The 21,879-nt window shown below is 37.4% G+C and overlaps 1 protein-coding gene and 1 long non-coding RNA gene across 3 annotated transcripts in view; one reads left to right on the forward strand and one right to left on the reverse strand.

Moving 5' to 3' along the window:
* Positions 1–8,494: 8,494 nt before the first annotated feature.
* LOC135276047 (uncharacterized) overlaps positions 8,495–21,879 on the forward strand; it is a 142,493-nt gene continuing 129,108 nt past the window's right edge. The window contains exon 1 of the long non-coding RNA XR_010343598.1: positions 8,495–8,584. This is a non-coding gene — a long non-coding RNA (uncharacterized LOC135276047). The remainder of the gene's footprint in view (positions 8,585–21,879) is intronic.
* Positions 16,960–21,879, reverse strand: part of MUSK (muscle associated receptor tyrosine kinase) — a 127,708-nt gene continuing 122,788 nt past the window's right edge. For both annotated transcript variants that reach the window (XM_064379005.1, XM_064379002.1), the window contains one exon: positions 16,960–20,380. In XM_064379005.1, the coding sequence (XP_064235075.1) occupies positions 19,698–20,380 (683 nt within the window). In that variant the 3' untranslated portion in view covers positions 16,960–19,697. The remainder of the gene's footprint in view (positions 20,381–21,879) is intronic.

Consider the following 21,879-nt stretch of genomic DNA (forward strand, 5'->3'; position numbering starts at 1 on the left):
GGTTCCTGAGCTACAGGACAAAGTTTTTCCACTCTTCTCTCCTCTTTCCTGAAGCAGAGAAGTCTCTCCTTCTCTGGCTGCCACTGCCCAAGGCCTGTGCTGAGTACTGCCTGGCTATGGTCAATATTCACTCAAGGCCCAAAGGCTAGTCAGTCAGCTTGTGTGATTGCTGCCAGGCCTGTGTCTCTCCTCTCAGGGTGTTAGGTTCTCCTCTGGCCCAGTGCAGATCCTGAAATGCCATCCAGGAGCCAAGGTCTGGAATCAGGAACCCCAGGATCCCACAAGGTACTGTACTCCGCTATGGCCCAGCTGGTACCCAAGCTGCAAGATGAAGTCGCCTTTACTGTTTCCTCAGGTAGACGGGGTCTCCCCATAGCCATCTCAGCTGGCAATGTGCTGGGTCACACCTGAAGCCAGCAGGGCTGTGAGTTTCATCCAAGGCTCATAGCGAGTACTGCCTGGCTGCCATTGCTGATTATTCAGGGACCGAGGGCTCTTTAGTCAGCAGGTGCTGAATCCTGCCAAGACTGGGTTCTTCCCTTCTAGGAAATGGTTTCCCTTCTGGCTCAGGATGTGTTCAGAAATGTTGTCACGAGTTAGGGCCTGGAATGGGGGCCTCAAGGACTCTGCCCAGTGCCCTACCCTACTGTGGCTGGGTTGGTATCCAAATTGCAAGACAAACTTCTCTTTACTCTTCTCTCTCCTTTTCTTAAGCATAGGGAAGGAGCTTCTCGAGCTGCAAGCTGCAATGCCTGTGGTTGGTTGGGGAAGGGGTGACTCAACCACTCCCATGACCACCCCAGCTGACAACCATATATTCTTATATTGGCTTTTCTCTTTTAGCTTAAATATTTAAACTTTTTAAAAAAACTTATTTTTTTCTCCTTTTCTATAGCAGTCTGTTTTTATAGTTTTGGATGCAATATCTCAACATCTTTTCAAACTTCCCTGAGAATACAAATTAGAATTTTTTTCTTAGATCTTCTCAGTTCTGTGAAAAATTGTTTATTCCCCGGGGGTCATTATTATTTTTATAATGTGCTCATTTGGTCCCTCTCATTGGTGGTGTGATTTGTCTTGACTGTCTGCTAATGCTTGGATCTCTCTTCCTTTTGTGAAGGAATGGGTTGGTGAAACTCAGGCACAGCTGTGAGCTTTTTCTGTAGATTTTTTCTCCAATATGCCTCTCCCCTGAATCCTTATTTTGGTATTTGGCTATTTGCTCATCACTTTTGCTCTCTAAATTAAAGCCTGCGAAGTAACCAGGGATTTAGCAAGCCTCCCTATCATTTTTCTCTAAAGTACCTGGATCGCCAAGGGTAACTATAATGCTACCCAGATAAATTATTTCCTCTGTTAGAGAACAGCTTCTACTTTGGTTAAATGTTGGTGCTACCCATCGCTCTGTATGGTCAGGGGCCTGGAACAGAGTGCCTGGCTGAGCAGAGCAGCCATTCTAGTGGCTGAAGGAGATTTCTCTTTCTCTTTCCCTTTCTACTCTCTATGCCTCCGTCTGCCTAGCCAGAAACCTCTCAAAGGGTTTAGCCATGAAGAATGGCTTCTACTGCCTCATTCTCTTATGTCCTGTACTCTGTTGTCTGTCAGCCTGACCCCCACCTGCTTTCCATACTCCACATATGTTTTCAATCTGTAGTCTACTGAGGCCACAGGTATTGAGACAAACACATGTGTTTCCTCTTCCATCTTGAACTGGAAGCTTATCTAAAATGTAAAACCTCATAATAAACCCCTCCCACATTAAGATTACCAAGCACTAAATCCTCAAGTTAAGGAATACAAGTAAATCAATTTACATTTAACATTGTCCATTTTATATTATAGCATCTTATTATTCACATTTTCCTTTTTAAAACAAAAAATAATTAATTTTAAAGATTTCTGCTCAAAAGGTACACATCCATAAAAATCCCCCTATGGGATTTTGGTATTAACTATTCCAGGAGCAAATTGCCTGTAGCAATTATAGGTTTAGACTAACTTTAACTGGATACTGCTCTATAGCTCTTGGAACCTTCTTCAGTCTCTCTAGGGAAGACATATTTAGATATGAATAAAGATTTTTTGGAAACTTATCTGCTGAGAAATATCTCAAGTAAAGTAGACCTTTCTGTCCCCCTCCACTCGCCCCCAGGAAAGAAATTTCCTGGAGATAAACTGTTCTCAAGCTAATGATCCTGCCCAAGAGATTCCAGGCTTACAACTGCTTTGGCAAATTTCCCATCCTGCACTGCTGGTCTGCAGCCAGGGGTTGTCCAGCAACACAAAGCCCCAGTTTCATTGCCCCTATTTTTGAGTTTAAAGTTTAGGGAGGGTGAGCAAGTGTTTCATCCCCTTCTCTTGAAGTTTTGGTGGGAGGCTTCTCCATTTCTTCTGGCTTTGGAGAAGTGAAGAAAAAATCTTGACAAGATATACAAAATGTCATTGTAATGGTTCTCAACACATGCGTGATAGCACCCTTTATTCAGAACACTGGGAAACTTATCTCAAACAGAAATTTTGTTTAACCATTCATTCATAAAAGGTGAATAATTATAATTCCTAGTACTTAAACACAAAATATTTTGGGTTTGGGAATCTGTTAACTTCAATTAACTAGTCTGTATTAAAAGAAGAAAAAATGTAAAACAAGTCAATTAGGCCTTCATATACACATTGTAATTGCAATATTGCTGAGTACTCTTGTGCACTAAATATCCCTCAATATTTCAGCTATTTTCAATTGAATATTTTATTTTTTTGCACACCTTAGCTAGGAGGTAGGGACTTTGGGACAGGGCCAAATGGCTTTGGCCATGCTCTCTGGTCGGACAGACTAGTTTGTGACCAGTAGTCTATGCCTCAGTGGTCATAGTCCAGGAGACACACAGACAAGCTTTCTACTGTAGGGACCAGCAAGGATCCAGAGGCACTGAATGTAATCTTGGGTCCTCTTTGTTGCTTTCATAAGGTCAGGTAATCCTTTTATCTCTTGCCCATATCCCATCCTGAAGAAGGACAGAAGATGGGTCACTCCTCTAAAAATCTGAGAGCCACAGAATTTTATATGAGATGACTGAGTTTCTACAAGGATTTCTTAAATAAAGTTGATGGACCAAATTTACTGTAGTAAGCTCAAAAATAGATTTCCTTTCTACACAGCAGGTAAGAATACTTGAAGAAGCAATAGAGAAGCTAAATCTTTCTATATTTTTCTCTGGTTGTAAACAAATCTGTGACTCTGATAGTATATGTATTTAATGACCTATTTTTCCAGCTTGGGACACAAGCATGTTCATATATCTAATTTTTTCAGTTATTACTTCAAACACCCACCAATTCCTCCTCTTGTGTTCTCTCTTTTTATATCCTCAATTGTCCAAGGACCCCAGGCAAAAAAGACTAGCTATGTGTCAACATCCCAGAGGAGACAAGGAACTGGAAGGAGGAATCAATATCAGCTCTACTGCAGTAGTTATTGCCCACAACACTGTTGCTGCTATGCAGACTGGTGGAGCCTTATCCACTGTACAGTGATCTCTTTTCTAGTCCAAGCTCATGCCTGAGCTTTGGCAAGGGCTTAGGCTAGCAAGACTTTCTGTGAGTCAGTGGTCCAGAGGGGCTTCCTACTTTATCCTCATGCTGCTACAGAACCCACCTCCCTTCCCAATTTTCATACCTTGTATTGAGCTCCAGTACCATCCGAAACTTCCCTTCCCTTCTGGTGAGTGTTTCTGGGGTCTTTGCTTTCTTTCTTGCTGGAGGAACTTACATGAGAACATCTCAATCCATTCTGATGAGTCCTTCTAACTTTGAATCTTAGGCACAAGGAGGTGAGTTTCCTCCAGGAAACCAGTGGCTTCCTGAAAATTACTCTATCTCACCTTCAGAGTATAACAAGGTATTTATGGGAGAAGTGGACTCCAGCAACTGACAAAAAGCTTCTCTTTTGTCCTTTAGTCATGACATTAATGACCTTACCTTACATTTGCTTAAGTAGGTAACTCAAGTAATATATTGTGTTTCTACTATTTGAAATGTATCCCAAGAAAATGTATCCCAAGATTACAAAGACTGTATAAGAATTTTTTACAGTGTTACTTAAGATGATGCAAAATGTATAATAATTCAAATGTCCTATATGATCATTTGTTGAATTGTTATCATGATTTTTGCTGCTGGAAAGTAGAAATACTTGAGATGCTTGTCCCTCTGGAATTTCTTCCCAGTTTTTTGTTTGTTTGTTTGTTTTGAGACAGAGTCTCTCTCTATTGCCAGGCTGGAGTGCAGTGGTGCAATCTTGGCTCACTGCAACCTCCACCTCCCAGGTTCAAGAGATTCTCCTGCCGCAGACTCCCAAATAGCTGGGACTACAGGCATGTGCCACCATGCCCAGCTAATTTTTGTATTTTTAGTAGAGACAGGGTTTCACCATGTTGGGCAAGCTGGTCTTGAACTTCTGACCTTGTAATCCACCCGCCTCGGCCTCCCAAAGTGTTGGAATTATGGGCGTAATCCACTGTGCCCAGCCTGTTCTCAGTTTTAAGGCCTTTGTTCCTTTACTATGAATGTTTGTTCAGTGCCTAAGGCCTGAGTTGCTTGAATACAAGCTTTCTTTCTGGCATTTGGAAAAGCCGGAAGCAATTGAAGAGCATATGTTAAATGTCTCAAAAGGGAAAGTACGGAGAGAAAAATGCCTTTTTTAAACAAGTAGGATAAAAAAGTAGCAAGAGAATGAAGAAGATTCTCCAACGCTGAGGAGATAGAGGTCTCTGGGTTCCATTGGTGATGGGAACCAACTCTCTAGGTGCCATGGTGAAATGACATAACTCCTGGGGCAAATGGTTGCTTAGAGCACCTAAGGAGACCGACCTGTAGACACAGGAGTTTGTAGACTGACTCTGTAATGATTCGAATTCCCAAGTGTGATGTAGACGAGGCAGAAGTCCCAAACTTCAAGTGACTACATATACTTGCAATGGGCATCTCAGTGGTAGTCAGTGTAAACCAAACTCTAGAACGTTCTTGCCAAACACTGTACTCTGCTTAAGACCCCAGAGCCTTTGCATGACCTACTCTGGCAGGAGTGAGTAGCCCCAATAAAGATTAATAATAAAAATGAATTTCTACTTTAAATCAAGAGATCATACTCTTGCCAACTACTGATTTATCATCTTTGAGAGTCATTTTTCTTGCCTACAAGGTAAGGTAATACACAATTAAGTTTCTATAAATCTATCCCTGAATATTAAAAAAAACTGAATTTTTAGATGAGTGACAGTTTTTCATTTCCGCTGAATAAATTTTCAGAGGCGGCTTTTAGGATAAAAGCTGTGGACTTAGAGTTATAATAAATCTTTCAGCTCTGACCTCTTCACCGTCCCCTCACTCTTGTCTTGAAAGTGTCTTGCAGTGAGTTACTTATAAACAAAAGGCCCTCCAAGATTCTGGCAGAGAGAGATGGGAGAGAAATGTCTGAGATTTTAGGTGAATATTTAATATAGAACAAATTCGTATTAAAGTTTTCCAAGGTATTTTTTTAAAAAACTATTTTAATACTAGAAAAAAAATGCATATTTTTTAAATTTAAATATGAGATCTGTGTACAATTTTAATAAAATCCCATCCATGAAAAAAATAAATAAATAAAGGGTTCTCTTTCCTATTTTTGTTCTCCTATGGGAGGCTAGAACAGACTGCTCTGCTCTCATCTTATTTGCTTGCCTACCTTGGACCTATCTTTTAAGACTTATTTTGGAAACGGTCTTCCTCTGAAGTGCCCCTTGACTCGATGGTCTGGGTTGAGTTCCCTTCACTGTGTGTTCTTGCAGCAAACTGCTCTATAAAGCACCAGATCTACCTATTGTTTTAACTAAGCAAGTTGCCTTCTCCAAGAAAATCATGATTTTTTTTTTTTACAGAGCAAATTCCAAGGAGGATTGTGGTACACATTAAATTGATCTAATCTAGAAATTCACAGAGGGATGCAATTGTATTTGAATGGTTAGATAGTTAGGAATATACATTTTGGAACCAGGCTGCATGGGATCAAATCTTGGGCTTACCACTTGCTGTGTGACCTGGTGCATATTTAATCCCCCTGTAAGTATATTTCCCATAAGGTTACTTGTGAAAATTAAGTGAATATATATTTTTATATACATAATATATTATAATTCATATTATATATATATTTGTGTATACATATCTGATGCTGAGAATAGTGCCTGCCACTCCTGACTGTACCTGCCACATAGTAACTCAATTATTACCTAAACTGAATACTATTTATATAGAGATTTCTAGAACTCTTCTGAGGTCTCTGCTGAAGTATGGTGGTGTGGAAAGAGCTAGTCCCTGGACCACAGCCCTCCTATTCTCTTTGCCCACCCCTAAGTTTGCCTAACACATGAAGGGTCTTGTGCACACACCTGTGTTCATTCTTCTTTTAACGGCTGCTCCTTGGACAACAGCCTAAAGATATGCCTGCCAGGGATATCTGGAGTCCACTCTAGAGTTGAGGGACTCAGAAAAGGGCCAGTGCCGGAGCTGAAATTCTTGGGTCCCTCATATATGAAATATGGTTTAAAAAAAGGAAGTCACGTTCTAGGTAGGCATAGCGCCTTGGCCCCTGGGACCCTCATTCCATGAGGAGGGTCGTACCTGGAGAAAGACCAGGGTGAAATCCTCTTAATCACAGTGCCCAAGTTATTCCCCTCTTGCCTAAGTCTAAGAGTGGTACTGGTCTATGCTGTGGATTATTCACACCGAGTGAGACTCACTGGTGCCAGTTGGTAGATTACATTTAGTGCCAAGCCTGGAATTTTCTTTGCTGAGCATGGTCCTTTTGTGGTATTTGTGAAATATTGTCAATTTACTTTGAGAACTTTCCCATGTGTGGGCAAAGATGTGAAATCCTTGACAATAGGAAGAATTATGGTTTACCAGACTCTAGCTGGGACACTTCCCCTTTCTGGTTTCCAGCACATAGAGATATTGGCCTCTGGGAATGTTCTTCTCAGTTACAGAAAAATCTCAGTTTCTTCTTAAATGCCAAGAATCCAGATTATAATAATGAAACAAATAAGGGACACAAAGTATAGTTTGTAAATACTAAAGGGGATAGAGAATTGTTTCTCTGTATCTTTTTCTTCCTCTTTCCTTGTCTCTTCTCAGCATTTGTGATAGGGATACTCTGAAAACTCCAAAAGCCTGGGAGAAATCTTTTTTCTTTTTTGAGACAGGGTTTCACTGTGTCACCCGGACTGGAGTGCAGTGGTGTGATCATGGCTCACTGCAGCCTTGACCTCCTGGTTCAAGGTATCTCTCTGCCTCAGACTCCTGAGTAACTGGGACTCCAGGTGCACACCACCATACCCAGCTAATTTTTAATAAAAAATTTTTTTGTGTGTGTGGTAATAGGGTCCTACTATGTTGTCCAGGCTGGTATTGAACTCCTGGGTTCAAGCGATCCTTCTGCCTTGGTGTCCCAAAGTGCTGGGATTATAGGCATGAGCCCTGCACCTGGCACACCTATTTTATTACTAGTATCAGTAGTATCTTTCTTGTAGGGAAGATTTAATTAATGAACTAAGTATGTATTGTTATTATTGCATAAAAAAGGTAGAGTGGGAAGTTTCTATTTTATTTATTTTGTAGCTAGCTCAGGTTGAATTTGGAAAATTGGTTCCTTTTTGTAAAGTTCAGCTGCTTCTTCAACAAGAAGGAAAATGGAATCTTGGACCAACCAAAAAGAATTGATTTTGTTACCATTCATTATGCCACATCTGTTAGCAGTTTTACGGGCGGTCTTTAATATACAAAGCTAATGTGTCACTATTGTTTAATAAGATGACTATGTCTATAAAAATAAGCTAGACAATAAGAAATCTCTCCAAATTGAATGCTGGGAAATTAAGAAACCCTTCTTGAGAGAATTGCCTTTGAGTGACAGGAGCTGTCTCATGTGGAGATGCCTGAGAGGTTACCTGCCACCATTATGCACCCACCTCTGGCCCTTGCCCCAGGGTAACTCATATCCAAAGGCCAAAGAAGGAGTATAACGGTTCAATCTTCTTTGCCTCTGGGTAGGACAATCTTTGTGGTACAACTCATACTCCAGAACTCTCTGTGAGTGCAAGCTGAGGTCACCCTTCAGCTGATAACACACCTTTGCCCAGCTCCTTCACTACCCAAACCTGCTTCTCTCACTCCCAGGTGCATTTCCTCTGAGAGCACTCCCTCCATAAACTACTTGCACAGGAATCCTTATCTCAGACTTGGCTTTTGGAGAACCTGACCTGTTATGGTTTGACTGTGTCCCCACGCATATCTCATCTTGAACTGTAGTTTCCATAATCCCCATGTGTCAAGGGAGAGACCTGGCGGGAGGTAATTGAATCATGGGGGAAGTTACTTTCATGCTGTTCTCCTGATAGTGAATGAGTTCTCATGAGATCTGATGGTGTGGGCTTTTCCCCTTTTGCTCAGTACTTCTCCTTGTTGCCACCATGTGAAGAAGGACATCTTTGCTTCCCCTTCTGCCATGATTGCAAGTTTCCTGAGGCCTTCCAAGCAGTGCTGAAATGTGAGTCAATTAAATATATTTCCTTTATAAATTACCCAGTCTTGGGTATGTCTTTATTAGCAGCATGAGAATGGACTAATACATAACCTAACACTGTATCCCAAGAGTAGTTCTAGGAAGCATACCCTAAGGTTGGTATCCTGGAGTCAGATCATTTGGTGATAGCAATGAAAATCCCACCCCTTGGAGAGGTGGAATTTCAACAGCCTTTGAAATGTTGTAGCAGTGCAATTACCAATTAATTTATTTTTGATGAGCAGGTGGAAGGATATATACTAATTCATGCAATGTCTCTGCCCTCATAGAACACGTTGCTATTTAAAAATGAACTGTTTATAAGTTTGTTTTCATATTTATTATTTGTTGGTTGGCAAAATGAAAACTCCCCAAATCAGGCTTGTCTATCTTGTTCACTAGTATTTCCCCAGCATCTGTGACAGTGCCTAGCATTTAGTAGCTAATAATATTGGTCACTAGTAGCATTAGTATTGGTCAGACTCTGACCAGTACTTACTGATTAGCTACTAAATGCTAGGCACTGTCACAGATGCATGAATAAAAAAATTAATGGAGAATTCTAAGGAAGGAAACACTGAAAAGAAGATTTGTTATTAGGAGTGAGGATCAAAGCATTTACTGATATAGCCCAGACACTGACACCAGAAAGGTAATCATCCTGGAGTTCCCCCCTCCCCCTTACACTACTTCTTGCCAGGTGATAGTATTTCAATTAGTAGAGCTAGAGAAATAGTCTCTATTTAGCCTTTCAAGGGTAGAACCAAAACAGATGGTTTCTACCTCTATGGTATCACTCTTTTGTTTGTCTTGTTAGCATAACTCCATGTGTTTTCCATCTTGCAGAAATTTATTCAAATATGTAGTCCACTGAGACCCCAGGTGGTGAGGCAAACACATGCTCTTTCTACATTTGGACTTGAAGCCCCTCTAAACATTTAAAATTCTACAATAATTATACTTAATGTAATTATTACTATGTCAAGGCGTTAAGCCTGCCATTTTATTTGTTGTTTTTTATTTGCTTTTTCTTTTCTTTTTCTTGCCTTCCTGTGGGTTACTTGAACATTTCTTAGAATTCTGTCTTATCTGTAGTGCTTTTTGTATGTTTGTTTGTTTGTTTTTGAAATGGAGTCTTGCTCTGTCATCCAGGCTGAAGTGCAGTGGTGTGATCTCGGCTCATTGCAACTTCTGCCTCCCCGGTTCAAGCTTTTCTCCTGCCTCAGCCTTCCCAGGTAGCTGGAACTACAGGCATGTACCACCACACCCAGCTAATATTTGTAGTTTTAGTAGAAACAGGGTTTGCCTTGTTGGCCAGGCTGGTCTCAACTCCTGACCTTAGGTGATCCATCTGCCTTGGCCTCCCAGAGTGCTGGAATTACAGGCATGAGCCACCATGCCCAGCCAATAGTGTTTTGAAGTATATCTTTTTGTAGAGTTGCTCTAGGGGTTACATTGTATGGCATTATACAGTATGTTTGTAACTTTTCACAGTTACTAGGGTCAACATTTTACCAGTTCAAACAAAGTATATAAAGGACCTCCTTGTATATCCCTTTACCCTCCTCTGTTTATACTACAATTGCCTTAAATATTTCCTCCACACACATTTGGAGCTCAGGGGCATGAAAGTCTCAGCTGTGGAAGAGGACTTGTCTGACTCCACACCTGTAGGAAGTTTGAGCCCTTTATTACACCTGGAGAGGGAGAAGTCTTAGGATCACCATTCGGACTTTGCTGGCGTCTTGGAGGTGAGGCCGTTTTTGTTGTTGTTGTTGTTTCGTGTGTGTGTGTGCGCGCCTGGTGTTTGGGTAGAAGAGAGAAATTATTGTCTAAAAGGTTTCTGTCTTGCTAGGTGACCTTTTCCTGGTATTTTGTCTGAAGATAGCAGACTTTAGTTGGGGCTTTTTTTTTTTTTTTTTGGTATATACGAATTGGCATTACTGTGTTGCTGGCTTCTTTCACTTCAAGTCTGAGATGTCTGAGGCCAAAAGAAAACCTAGAGAGCTCAGCATGTCATTCCTTGACTCTGTCTTCTTCCTAGACAGTCTGCCTAGTCCTCTCCACTTTTCGTAGTCTTCTTATGGTGCTTTTCTATATGATGTTCAGGTTTTTAGTTGTATTTAGTGGAAGGAAGAGGAAAAAGCACATCTACCCCACCTCCCTGTAAGTCTACTTTGTAGATTTTTATAATCTTCTAATGTTGACCCAAGTGATTGTATTACTATTAAAAATAAATAAAAATAATATAGTGAAAGCAGTAAAAAGCATATAGGAGATATATGCTTACAAAATCAGATTAAGACATTTACCTATCTCAGAAGAAATTCATATAAAGTTTATACAATGAGGTTAAAGATAAAAAATATGAAGGGCATATCTAGAACATACATTCTCACAGGATTCCCAAGAAAAACCGGACTGCTCCAGGTGGAGGACAAATAGTAGAACATACTTGACAATTCAGAAAATGCCCAAAATAAGTTGATTAAAAAAAACTTGAAAAACAAACAGTATCTGCAGGAATTTAAAAGAAAAATCAAATTTTAGCAGGGAGCCAACATTTTTCAGTTATTAAACTGGCTAAGAATTAAATTTGATGATATGCTAAGTTATCTGAAGTGTCAGAAATAGGCCCTTTCAAGCATTGCTATTGGTTGTGTAAATTGTTGCAAGATTTCTGGAGAATAACTTTGTAACATATATGAAAATTCCTAAAAATGTTTATTGTATCTGACCCGATTATGTTAGTTCTATTCCTGTATCTATAGGAAATAGTAAAAAGATCTGTTTAATGATTTAGCTCTAGTATGTCAGTTTTCTATATAATTGCAAAAAATTATATTAGCAAAATCTTTGGAAGTATTTACTGTGTATTAGGTACCTTCCTAAGCATTTTCTACCTATTAAATCATTTAATCCTTCCAGTAACCTATGAGCTTGTTGACATTCTTATTCTCATTTCAGAAATGAGGAGAATAGAGGCACAAAGGGATGAAGTAAACTGCTAGGACTTGACAGGCAGCAGATGGAGTGGTGAAATGTGTGGACTTGGGGGCTGAGTCCATATATTTCACCACTCCTTCTGCTGCCAGTCTTGATAACACTTATGGAACATCTATATAATGATTTATTATGTCCTCACCAAAATAATGCACATGTTGGTATTTAAAATATAAAAATGTTCTAAATTTGTTGTTAATGGAAGGCTGTCAGATTAGTAAATAATGCAAAAGAATCTTAGAAAAAAAATCTAAGTGTAGATTTTTGAAGTGTAAAATCTAGGTGTAAACTATTTATGTCAAAGAATTAATGATTTTTCCTTTAGGGCTGTGTTGTTCTGGAATCATGTTGTTGGTTGTGTTATAAATATAATGAATTACCTGTTAATGCTAAGTTTGGGCAAGTGCCAGGTAAGTTCAGTTACTGCAATAAGAAAATGGATCTTTCATAAGAATGACTTAATTTTCTCAGAATTTCTCCAAAATTGGATGAGTAGATGGCTACTTTCTTCCACAACTGTCTCAAGTATACAAAAATTAAAAACTAGTTTCATATAGCTTTGCAAAGCTTATTAAAAACAGGTAGACAGTTATAGAAACAGAGATAAAGATGTTTTCTCTAAAATATTTGAGGTTTATTATTTTAAAATGTCTTAAAAATTGTGTTTCCTCAATTTCTCAAATAATTGAGAGTTAATCTACCATTTGATACAGCAATCTCATTTCCTTTGGTATACACTTAAAGGAAAATCATTCTACCAAATGACATATTGTACCCATATGTTCATTGCAGCACTATCCACCATAGCAATGACATGGAATCAACACAGTTGCCTACCAGTGGTTGATTGGATAAGCTAAATGTAGTACATATACACTATGGAATACTATGCAGCCACAAAAAGATCAAAATCATGTCCTTTGCAGGAAAAATGGACACAGAAACAGAAAAGAAATACTCAATGTTCTCAAGTATAAGTGGAAGTTAAACACTGAGTACACATGGACATGCAGATGGGAACAAAAGACACTGGGGAATACAAGAAGGGGGAGGTCTTTGAAGAAGGGAGGCCAGGGTTGAAAAACCTATCCATTGGGTACTATGCTCACAACAGGTTCAGTTGTACCACAAACAGCAGCACCACACAATTTGTCCAATAACACACCTGCTCATGTACTCCCTGAATCAAGAGTGAAAGTTGGAAAAAAAAAAAAAAAGAATATCATACTCTCTGCCTCCAAAAAAAAGTGTTTCCTCAGGCATTTCCTAGTCATCTTTGCTTTGTTCTTAGAAATGAAATTTATTTGAGGTTTTTTGCTCAGTGTCTGACTCATCTTTGATCAATTTATTCCTTAATTCCTGTCACTTCTGAGGGTACTTTGGGAATGGACTGAAATAAGGTGGTTGCTTTTTTAGGTTGCTGTAAACAAAGCAACCTAGTGATGTCAGACAGAATGATTCTGAGAGTCTTCTGAGAAGGTTATCTAAGTCACCGTCTGATCTTAAGTCATCAAGTGACTTAAATGAGTGAAAAGAAGATAAATACATAATACTAACGAACTTTCTTAAGATTCTTAAACATAATGCATGCCAATAATTTTAAATATCAAGGTAGCAGAAGTGTAGGTGACTTTAAGTTATGTTTTATCCATACTTGAGTAAAGCATCAATTGAAATAAGAAGCAGCATCACACTAACCACCACGGTGTCAACATGGCTAAAAAGGAAAGTCAGAAAGCAGTGTCATGCCAACACTTCTAATTTTAATCACAGCTCTAAATAGTCAAGAACACACCCAGAAAATGACAGTGTGTTTCTAAGTCTGGGTTTTTTTCTGTGGTAACATCTCTCTGACATAACCTTAGATAGTGCAGGTGGTTTCTCTTCTTACAGACAAAATTCTATATGCAGTGTATACTTTCCGAGACTGTGGTTTGAAAGAGCAATGCTGGCCAGTTGCATAATTACAGGTCTGATGATGAAGGTTGTAAGAAAATCTATCCCTGTTGAATCTCTTAGAAGTTTTTAATTAAGAGGGATCCTATAAAGAAGACATGTAATGGCTTACATGTAAAGGCTTACCTTGATTTTGCTTCATTCAGATGACATGACCTCTTAGAAGGCAAAGTAAACATCTTGACACACATAAATCTTTGTTTATAATGATAAGAAATGCACTGGCAAATATTTAAAAAAAAATATCAGACCCCTACACCTATGAGTCTTTTCTAAGAGAAGCAGATGTAAAACTTTTGTGATTTTTAAAATATTTCCTCCATAAAATAGAGGAAATAAGAATTAATGTATGTTAAATTTATCTTATTAAATTAAAATAACGGAATACCATTGTTTGGCAATGCATAAATACGTAATCACATAATTGCAGATGTTTTATTTTTGTTTTTTGATGTTTAGAATCAACCTATTAGTCAAAGTACCTAAATTTTAATTTGTTGTACAACAAAATACAAATATTACAGATTCATAGAAATGAACATATGGTTGACAGCATAGAATTAGGTGTATAGTTGACTGAGGGTGAGAGTAGAGAGCAGGGAGAAGTGATGGAGGGAATTTTGAAGCTCTAATTTTATCTAGCATAATCTAGAATCAGTAGGTAACCTTTATTTAGAAATATTTGTGAAAGTTGTGATAAACAATACAGCACTAGAAGTTAACACATCTCAGGAAGAGGAAAGGAAGTTTGAGTAAGAGTTTTGTAACCTGTCCATCTTTTATGAAGGGAGTTATTTCATATTTTTAAAAAATTGATCAATTCAAAAGGAGAAATGCAAACCTATTTGTTAGAATTGCACTGGTAATTACCAGAAGAACTAACACTACAAATGAGTGAAGTGGTTAGCACTTAGGCTGGGACTAGAGATGAAAAGGAAGTAGATAATTTTTATTTTTTTATGTTTGTACCCTCTGGTGGGTTTTTTTAAACAATATTTTTATGTATTTCATAAATAACAATTATTTAAAAATAAACTAACCAAGATTATAGAGAAAAACTCCTAAGTTTTTCTAACACAATGCTAATACAAATGCTAAGGCCAATACAAAACTCAGAGAAGAAAATGATAAACTTTGAATTTTATAAACTTATTAATATTGATACAAATATATGTTAATAAATTTGGTAGTTAAGTAAAAGATTGATGTGATTCACCCAAAAAGTTTATTCCTAGAAATCAAGGCTATCTCAACATTAGGAAATAAATTCATACAATTGTACATATTAACAAATCACTTAGGAAAAAAATCCACAATCATTTGAATGGACAGAAAAGTCAACGTTCTTTTCTGATTGGTAAAACCTATAATAAAAGACAAATAGAAGTCTGTATTTTTAACATGATAAAAGTAGTTGAAACATACCACAAAATTTAACTCCTTAATATATGAAGTGCTGTTACAAAGCAATAAGAAATATATCCAGTAGAAAAATAGTAGAAGGCAAATCACCAGTCAAGTACCCTCAAAAAATTAAAAATGTTAATTTATTATTTATAGAAATGTAAGTGTAAGCTATGAAATAACTTTAAGCTATTATATTGGCAATGATTAAAATGCTATACTCAGTATTGGTGAGGTTGAAGTAAATGGGCTCTCTTATCTGACTAGGAGAGGTATATGTTAATAAAATAATTCAGGAAGGTAACTTTTTAATATATTAAAAATCATTAAAAGTACATTTATCCTTTGATCTACAAATTTGACTTCTATGAGTTATAGCTAAAGAAACCACTTAAGATAAATGCTTACAAAATTTAGCAGCCAGAAAACATTACATTTTATAATGGAGAAATAGAAATAAACCAAATGTCTAACAATAGAATAATAGCTATGTCAATTATGATAAATCTTTATAATATACTATTCAACCATCAAAATTAATGTTGCACATGAATACTTCTTCATATGGAAGATGTTTAAGATATATTAAGTGATAAAGCAAGGCTCAAAGTAATGTAACAGTATGATCTTGTTTTTGTTTAAATTATTTCTTTATCTATCATCTATCTATTTACCTACCAACCTACCTACCTGCCTATCTGAAAAGAACTAGAAGAATATTTGTTATGATGTTAATGTTAATTACCACTGGTTGGTGTTTTTTTATTGTTTACTATGATTATATATTATATATTCTTGTATATTATTGCATATTATTTTTCTTTTTAAACAATGTATTTCTTTTTCAAGAAAAAAGAAAATGTTATTTTAAGGTAAAGGAAGTATATATGTTATCTCTTGTATAAAGTATGAAAAAGGCTTGATATACTTTTTATAAGATAAATTCCACAATTCAATTAGAAAATGAACACAGTAGGAAAATGGGCTGTAGACAATTGCCATAGTAAAAACTGTTAATGACCTAAGAACAAGAAAAATTCAACTGATTAGTATTTAAAAAATAAAAAGAGATTATCTTTTCTATAACCAAAGAGACAAAAGATTTCTAAAAAACAGAAAATTAATTCTCTATGAAAGCAAATGTTTAGGGCTATGAGATCTCTTGTACAATGTAGAAATGGAAGTAAGATTTCTACAGAATAGGAAACCACATAACAAAAGTGTTAATATTATACATGCCATTTGGTCTAGACATTTCCTTTCTCTGAATTTGCATAAAAAGAAATGTGGACATGCACAAATAAGGATGTTAATTACAGCATTTTTTATAATGATGAAAATTGGAAAAAACCTAAATGTTAAAAAATACAAGACAGATTAGCTAAATTGCAGTATATGAACAAAATAGAATATTATTCTGAAATTAAATTGGATTTTTAGAAGAATATTTAATGATGTGTAAGAGGTTCATAATATACTGTAAAATGAAAAGAAAGTGTTCTTTTTCTGCTCACCCACAATACCAGAGAATATGTTTTTGGGTGTCATATGCAAAATACTCTACCATCTTACCAGGTTTGGTATTTGACCACTAAAAATGACTGCTGGTGCCTTACCGATGTCTGTCCTGGCACTTGGTAACAGTGACACTGTGAGTGTCTCTCTTTTGTCTGCCTTTTTGAATTGATATAATGATTCTACTCTGAATCTTTATTTAAAAAATACAATATTGGTGAATAATGCATTCACATTCCCGTGATCCAGAACATTAGATCAAGCATTTAGGGAATAAGTTAGTGATCTTAACTTGAAAATGCAGTTAGAACTTGTGAAAAAATAAATATGTTATCTATTAAATGTTTTGATTAACTTACATGATAATGCTAAAGTATACTTTTTTGCTATTCATTAAAAAGAGTTAGGAAGGGTTGGGGGTGGTGGCTCATGCCTGTAGAACTTTGGGAGGCCGAGGCAGGCGATCACGAGGTCAGGAGATCGAGACCAGCCTTGTCTCTATTAAAAATGCAAAAAATTAGCTGGGTGTGGTGGCACATGCCTGTAGCCCCAGCTACTCAGGAGGCTGAGGCAGGAGAATCACTTGAACCTGGGAGGTGGAGGTGGCAGTGAGCTAAGATTGTGCCACTGCACTCCAGCCTGGGTGACAGAGGGAGACTCTGTCTCAAAAAAAAAAGACTTAGTAAGTTAAATAATAAAAAGTACAGTGTGTGTTTGAAACTACATGCAAATTACAAATCACCTCCACATAGTTACTGAGGTTCAATTATTGCTTCTATAATGTACAGAGGCTCCACAGTGTGGTAGTTGAGAATTTGGTCTTTTTTGGTCAAAAAGTAGGCTCTATTGCTGTGTGCACTTGTGCCAGTTGCACAATCTCTCTGTGATTGTTTCCTCACTTAAAAAAATATATATATAATGATAGTACCAACATTACAGGGATGTTGTGAGGTTTACGTTCATATGTCTAAAGCCCTCAGAATATACATGGTAATATTTCAGTAAATGTTAGCTGATATTATAATTCTTATGATTATTGTTACCATATTTCCTGTCAGCCTGACTTCTATGTCTGTCTTTTACAACGAAACTTTATCAGCGGAGAAAGCCCAAAGCTGTCTTTGAATTTTGCAGAGCATATGTGCACCATCTAAAATAAGCCATGGATAGCTATGCTAAAGTTCTAGACTTGCTGGTGGCCCTCTCCAGCTTTTCTGCTTTGTTGGCATCTTGACTTTTGTTTTGGACATATGCTGCAACTTTATTCTTCATTCAGTTCTTTGGAGGACAGTATCAGTTTTGGACTTAGAATCGTGACTTTTAGCTGAAGCACTTCTCTAGGTCTCAGTCCTAAATTCTGACCTCGCTGTTTGTAAATCAGAACTGTGAATAATGACCGCCTTATTGTCGTTGTAGCCTATGGAATCTGCTCAGGCCTGAAATGAGAGGAAGTCCAGATAATAGACAGGTGGGAAATGGTAGAGCTTGAGTCATTGGCTCTTAGGTGGAAGGGAAGAGGATGGCAGCAGGAGGATTTTAGCAAGTGAAACTAATAGAGTATTGATGAAAGAGAGGGCAAAGTCTAGGACAATTTCTACATTTTTGGGAGAGACTACATTTTGCCTGGAGAGACTATGAGTAAGAAATGGCAGGTTTCCCACTAAAGATGTCAAGTTTTACATGAGGCAGATTTGGGGATTTCAGGCAGTTTTCCAGCAGATGGTGAAAATCTACTTTCAAGAATTCACACCATTTCTCCATTGCCCTAACTACCAATTAGTTTGAATTAAGATAAGCTGGTATAGAGTAGACTGTTATTTTCTCTTCCCTGTTTGTTTTTCAGGAGAATTTGGGTTCATGCTATATCAGAAATAAAGTGAGATCATGTATGAATTTCAATAAAGATGTATTGTGTGAGAGTCCACTGAGAAATCTGAACCTCCAGGAATCTGAGTTCCAGAGCTTTTTTTTTTTTAAATCATGAAATACAACAAAATCAGTTAATATGTCATGCAGAACGTTGTTAAGCAGAACTATATTAATTCTACAGCCAACTGAATTGGTTTCTAAAAGGAATAAAATATCAGAATGCACAAAAATATCAGACTTAAAGTAACTCAGAGCCACAGGTGTATCTTGTGAAATCCCATATTATAAACTGTGGTTTAAGAGATTTAAATAGACTCTAGTAATAATATTAATGTGAGAATTTTGAAATGTGTGGCTTTGAAGGCAAATACAGAAGAAAAAAGTAATACTTTGCAAAAGGCATACACATATCAATCTATAATGTTATTTAAAATGTTATTGTTTCTGCCAGAGTGTTTATTATATGAATGAACTAAAAGGAAAAAACTAGCTAAATAACTAAAAAAGGACAGAAGTCCTGGAAAGAAGAAGAAGAAATAAAAATTAAAGCAGTGAAAAATATACCAATACAATTTTTAAAGGGAAAGGTAAATCAGTAAGATACAAAAACTTGTTTCAGGAAAACTGGAGAAATAAAATAAGCAGTTTTAATTCAGGACAAGTACACAGAGAGGAAAACTTTTAAAGGAGGGGTACAGGACAGAAAAGGTGATTCGGAGTCATAGCCCTGCTGATTTTCTGTTTAATTCCTTAGAAATCCTCTATCAATAAAATATAACCACAACTCTGCAGAATACAAACAAATATAAAATTACGCATTAAAAGCAAGAAAAATTTAACAAAACACTAAGACTTGTCTTTGGGTGGAGAGAGAATGAATGGCTTTTCCTTCTTTTTAGTTTTCTGTATTTCACCTAGGTGTCTTAGATGAAGATTAAACTACTTTCACAATGAACAGAAATTAACTCTATTAAAAAATGAAGCTCTGAATCCCATTTTCATATGAAAATTTAATACAGCAGAGCTTTACTCTGTGACCAGCTAATTTGGAAACTGAACAGGATGACATTCTTCCCTGTGCAGTGTGTATTACAAACTTCATGAAGAAGAATAGTTGTCTCCATTATCTGACACATTTCCTAGCCTGTGTTTCCAGTCACTGGCTTTCAATGGGTCCGTCTACCACATGGGTTTTGCACTGTCTTTGCTCTTCCTGGGAAACAAACAACAGGCTACTCATGTCTACTCTTACTTTTTCCTATGTGGGTCTTGTTGGGCCTCTGGTGTATGATTCCCCTGGCTCACAGAGTCTGAGAGGAAACTGCAGCATTTTATTTGAACATCTTCAACCTTAGACACTCACAGTTCCCTCTGCCCTCTCACACATGCGTTCCAGAATTCGGTGAATACTGGCGAAACTGGGTCTGTCTGCAGGCAGCTTGCTCCAACACAGACGCATTAGATTGTACAGCTCCATGGGGCAGTTCTCGGGGCAGGAGAGGATGTTGCCATCTCGCACGTAGTAAATGACCTCCTCATGGGCCATCCCATAGTAGGGCTGCAGGCCATAGGAGAAGATCTCCCAAAGGACCACGCCATAGGCCCACACATCAGACTCTGTAGTATAGCGGTTATAAAAGATGGACTCTGGTGGCATCCAACGGATAGGGATAGCATCGTTTTCATTAGCTTTGTAGTAGTCTGCTGAGTAGATGTTTCTGGAGAGGCCAAAGTCGGCAATTTTCACCACCATGTTCTCACCCACCAGGCAATTCCTGGTGGCTAAATCTCGGTGAACAAACTTACGTTCTGAGAGGTAAGCCATGCCAGCGGCCACCTGCCTGGCAATGCAAAGCTGCTCAGCACAGGACAGGGGTGGGGGTCCAGGACTGGAGACCTGAGCCCTCATAGACAAGTCACTGTGACTGAGGCTGCACACGGTGTGAGGGGACATGCTGCGGAGGAACTCATTGAGGTCTCCATAGGCCATGTATTCAAAGAGCAGGCACATTGGCTTCCCGACAGCACACACGCCTGGAACCAAAAGACCATCCTCTGTTAGTCTCGGTTTCTACAATGACACAGTGGAGAGAGCACTCCAAAAGCAAGTGACCAGGTCAGAACATATGAAGCCCTGTTTTTTTTGTTGTTGTTGTCAGTTTTTCTTTCTTATTTTTTTACATTTATATCCTTTTATCCACAACACAAAAGGAATCTCAGCTAGGAAATGTGCTCAGGGTAGTGAGGTTTCTGTCCCTTGGCTAACGTTTTTGAGGACTTCCGGCACAGCACTGTTGTCCTGGGCACTTGTCATAAGTACATCATACCTGGTGCGTCGTATTGATGCATATAAGTACATGGTGTATCAATTTTTTGGAGTGGCTCTTCTCTCTGAAATCTGGAGACCCTGGTTTTTGGTTGACAACACCCTAGTTTGAACCCTGATGCTGATTCTCTGCTTAAATATCTCCTATTTGCCTTTAAGATTCAGTTTATTTATCATTCTCCCTAGGGTGCCTCAGCTCCTGACCCTTCCAGTAACTATTAGATTTTCCTACCATCATCCTTTAACACGGGACTTACCATCCTATTTTATAATCATTTGACTATTTCAGGCTTCTCTGCAATGTTTTAACACTTTGAAAGGAGAGATTGCACCTTATTCTTCTTTAAAAATTCCCCACACCTGCCACGTGTCTGGTAGAGCAGATGCCTCATAATATTTGGTGATTTAATTTATGAATGGATGCTTGCTCTGAGTGTGTGATGTCATTTGCTGTCTGTTTCTGTTTAACTTCTCTGAAGGATGTTAATAAGAACGATGTATAAAGTTTGGAAAGAATAATAAAAACAATTCAAGTGTCTTAGATGAAGTATTTAAATTGCTGCAGTAAAACATTTTGAAATTTAGGTTTTACAATGTTCATGCTACCAAAAATGTTAATATAAATAAAGTCTTAGATTTAAAGCCAGAAGATAATTTTCAAATACTGAAGTCTTGATATATTTGAGAAGGAAACTGGAAAACTTGGAATATTAGATAAGATGGGCACAAGTTCATATCACCTTAAAAACAGATGATTAGATCTACTGGGCTTTTTTTAGGCAAAAGTTAAAACTATCTGTTTGAAAAAGAGGGGAAATGAGGAATATTGCTATCTTGGCTTATTTATTTGGCATTAATTTTTAATTCCAAGGACTTTAGCAATTAGCACATTTCTATATACTAAAGAGAAAAAATAAAGAAGTGCCAACTGGGTAATACTTAGAAAGTTCTTATATAGGATCCTTTTTGGATAATCTTTAGGTAACAGGGACTTACCTGTTATCAATTGGTTTCACCATTGTTATGCTGGTTGAGTTGATTTAAAAATAATTTCTTATTACTAGAAAAAATGACAAAATATTTCTCTGAGAAATAAAAAAATTTTGAACTAAGTTTATTTAATGAAATTTTCCACTTTTTGATAAAGAAAATATTATGTAAAAGATTTCTACTTCATGAATATGAACAATTATATATATGTATAAAC

Source organism: Aotus nancymaae, unplaced genomic scaffold (genome assembly GCF_030222135.1).
Source record: "Aotus nancymaae isolate 86718 unplaced genomic scaffold, 86718_ANA_hifiasm-v0.15.2.pri h1tg000003l, whole genome shotgun sequence".
Taxonomy (NCBI): Eukaryota; Metazoa; Chordata; class Mammalia; order Primates; family Aotidae; genus Aotus; species Aotus nancymaae.